The following is a 1937-nucleotide window of genomic DNA, read 5'->3' on the forward strand; positions in this document are numbered from 1 at the left end:
AATTATCTCTTTCTAAATCATTACAATTATGTGATCTAATTGGTACTGAAAGGGTTACATTTCTAAAGTATGTCTTTTTGCCCCCTTTTCCCTGTTCATGCCCTATCGGCTGTAATAACATGGGAATGGAAGTGCCACTGGTTGCCTTTCCTCATAAGAGCCATCCCTCAAGATTTTCTCCATTTATAGCAATGCATTATCAGGGATTGTAACATCTAGTCCTTTTGCTGAATATGTTGATTCATGTTCATTATGTTCATTATGTCCATTCACGTTTTCTTCAGCTTTTGTTCTACTGCAGAATATTTTTAAGGCTATCTGCTATTAAAAGCCAGGCCAGGCTGATGATTAAGTTTAACATTGCCTACAATATTGCCAAGGGGTGCCAAAAAACTTTAAGCACAAGCACTTTTTCAGTAACTTATCTTTTTTGCAGAATGGTGCTCCAAATAAAGAACTTTGTGTTCACAAGATTGTTAGTTAATCATTTACAAATCAATATTGTTTGTATGCACAGCAATTTAAAAAAAAAAAAAAGTGAATATGTAAAACAGTGGGGTTCAGCGATTCGGGTGAAAAATTTGGGTGCACCTAACTTTTGTGCTGGTGCACCTAAGAAAAAAAGTTAGGCGCACCAGTGCAATCATGGTAAAAGTTAGTCTGGAGCCCAGTACATAACAGGAAAACACCTTCATCGCAGGGCATCCCCCCCATGTTTTCGTTTTCTTCTGTTATGAAAACACACTGCTGCAATTGTTGGCCTCTCCAGTTTTCTCAAAGAACATGAAATCCTGCAGAGCAACGCCAAAAGTATTCGATTGTTTTATTCAGCAACACACCACATATTTCAAAATCAACAATGTCCATCTACATCGTGAGGAACGAGGAAGCAGGCACCCATCAGCACAGCTTTCATCTTCACGTCCAAGTCCAGCGGGAACTGGATGCCAAAGTTACTGGTGTCAGTGAAGGTTTCCTTCAGAAGGCCGCCCCACTGCCTGCTGATGCGACCAATGGGGGTGTCGCCATCTTTCCCCTTGAGCTGAACAACAATAAGAATACCAGCGTTCGTCAGCCACAATTGCTTTCTTAAACACTCAAAACTGTTCACATTGTTGCTGATTTGTTTAAATTTGTTTTGCCTTCTTACTGAGAAATATGAGCTTAATGTGCAGTTAGCTTACCAGGAGATAAAACAGCTTTTTTGGTTCTGTATGAAAGGTAACACAATCTTACCATCAGTACCACTAAGGATCATTCACTTTGTGTCAAATAGGAAAAATGTGTTTCCATGAATGCTCTTTAGTGTTGGAAAAGTAACTGGACGAGTGGGAGAAAATACTGACAAGCAAGCTCACCACGACACAAGAAGATTACGTAATAAACAAAAATCAAGCTCTGCTGCAGCTGCAATCCTGGGAGATTAGCTGACCTGATCTGCTGTTTAAGCTGCTTTAGCCTGCCTACAATTGCAATTCACCTGCAAGCTGCTTTGCAACAAACCTCCACCAAAGCTCCTCTTTTTATAATTATTAACTGCCCAATTATTAGTTGACTTAATTAAAAATCATCATCAACATTTCTGTGACTGTTACCAGTCCTGTTTAGATTATCTGAGTGGATCTGTAACAAATCACTGTTGGCTGATGGATGAAATTTACTCAGAGTTCAGTTTCCCCCACAAACAACGACCCTCTGAGCTCACCTCAAAGTTGACATCTCCACAGCAGTTGCAGGCAAAGCAGGGCCCCTCCAGTCTCATGAGTGTCTCCTTGTTTGCTCCCTGGATGGAAAACTTTGGCAGGAAAGGGTGCCAGTCCTGTTTGACGTACCCTATGGTGGTCCCAGGTGGAGCCTGGACCTCCATCTGTTGGTCACATAGTTAGTTAGACACATAGTAGCTCTGCACAAAATTAGAAAGCTATTTCACAGAGCTT

The 1937-nt window shown here is 40.9% G+C and overlaps 1 protein-coding gene across 1 annotated transcript in view; it reads right to left on the reverse strand.

Annotated features, from left to right (window-relative positions):
• Nucleotides 1-806: 806 nt before the first annotated feature.
• LOC102199328 (phospholipid scramblase 2-like) overlaps nt 807-1937 on the reverse strand; it is an 11058-nt gene continuing 9927 nt past the window's right edge. The window contains exons 6-7 of the mRNA XM_013915072.1: nt 1706-1867; nt 807-1042 (exon numbers count right to left, since the gene is read on the reverse strand). Coding sequence (XP_013770526.1) covers nt 854-1042; nt 1706-1867 — 351 coding nt within the window. The 3' untranslated portion in view covers nt 807-853. The remainder of the gene's footprint in view (nt 1043-1705; nt 1868-1937) is intronic.

The sequence above is a fragment of the Pundamilia nyererei genome, unplaced genomic scaffold, assembly GCF_000239375.1.
Source record: "Pundamilia nyererei isolate P.nyererei 1_Seehausen unplaced genomic scaffold, PunNye1.0 scaffold00254, whole genome shotgun sequence".
In the NCBI taxonomy this organism is placed as follows: domain Eukaryota; kingdom Metazoa; phylum Chordata; class Actinopteri; order Cichliformes; family Cichlidae; genus Pundamilia; species Pundamilia nyererei.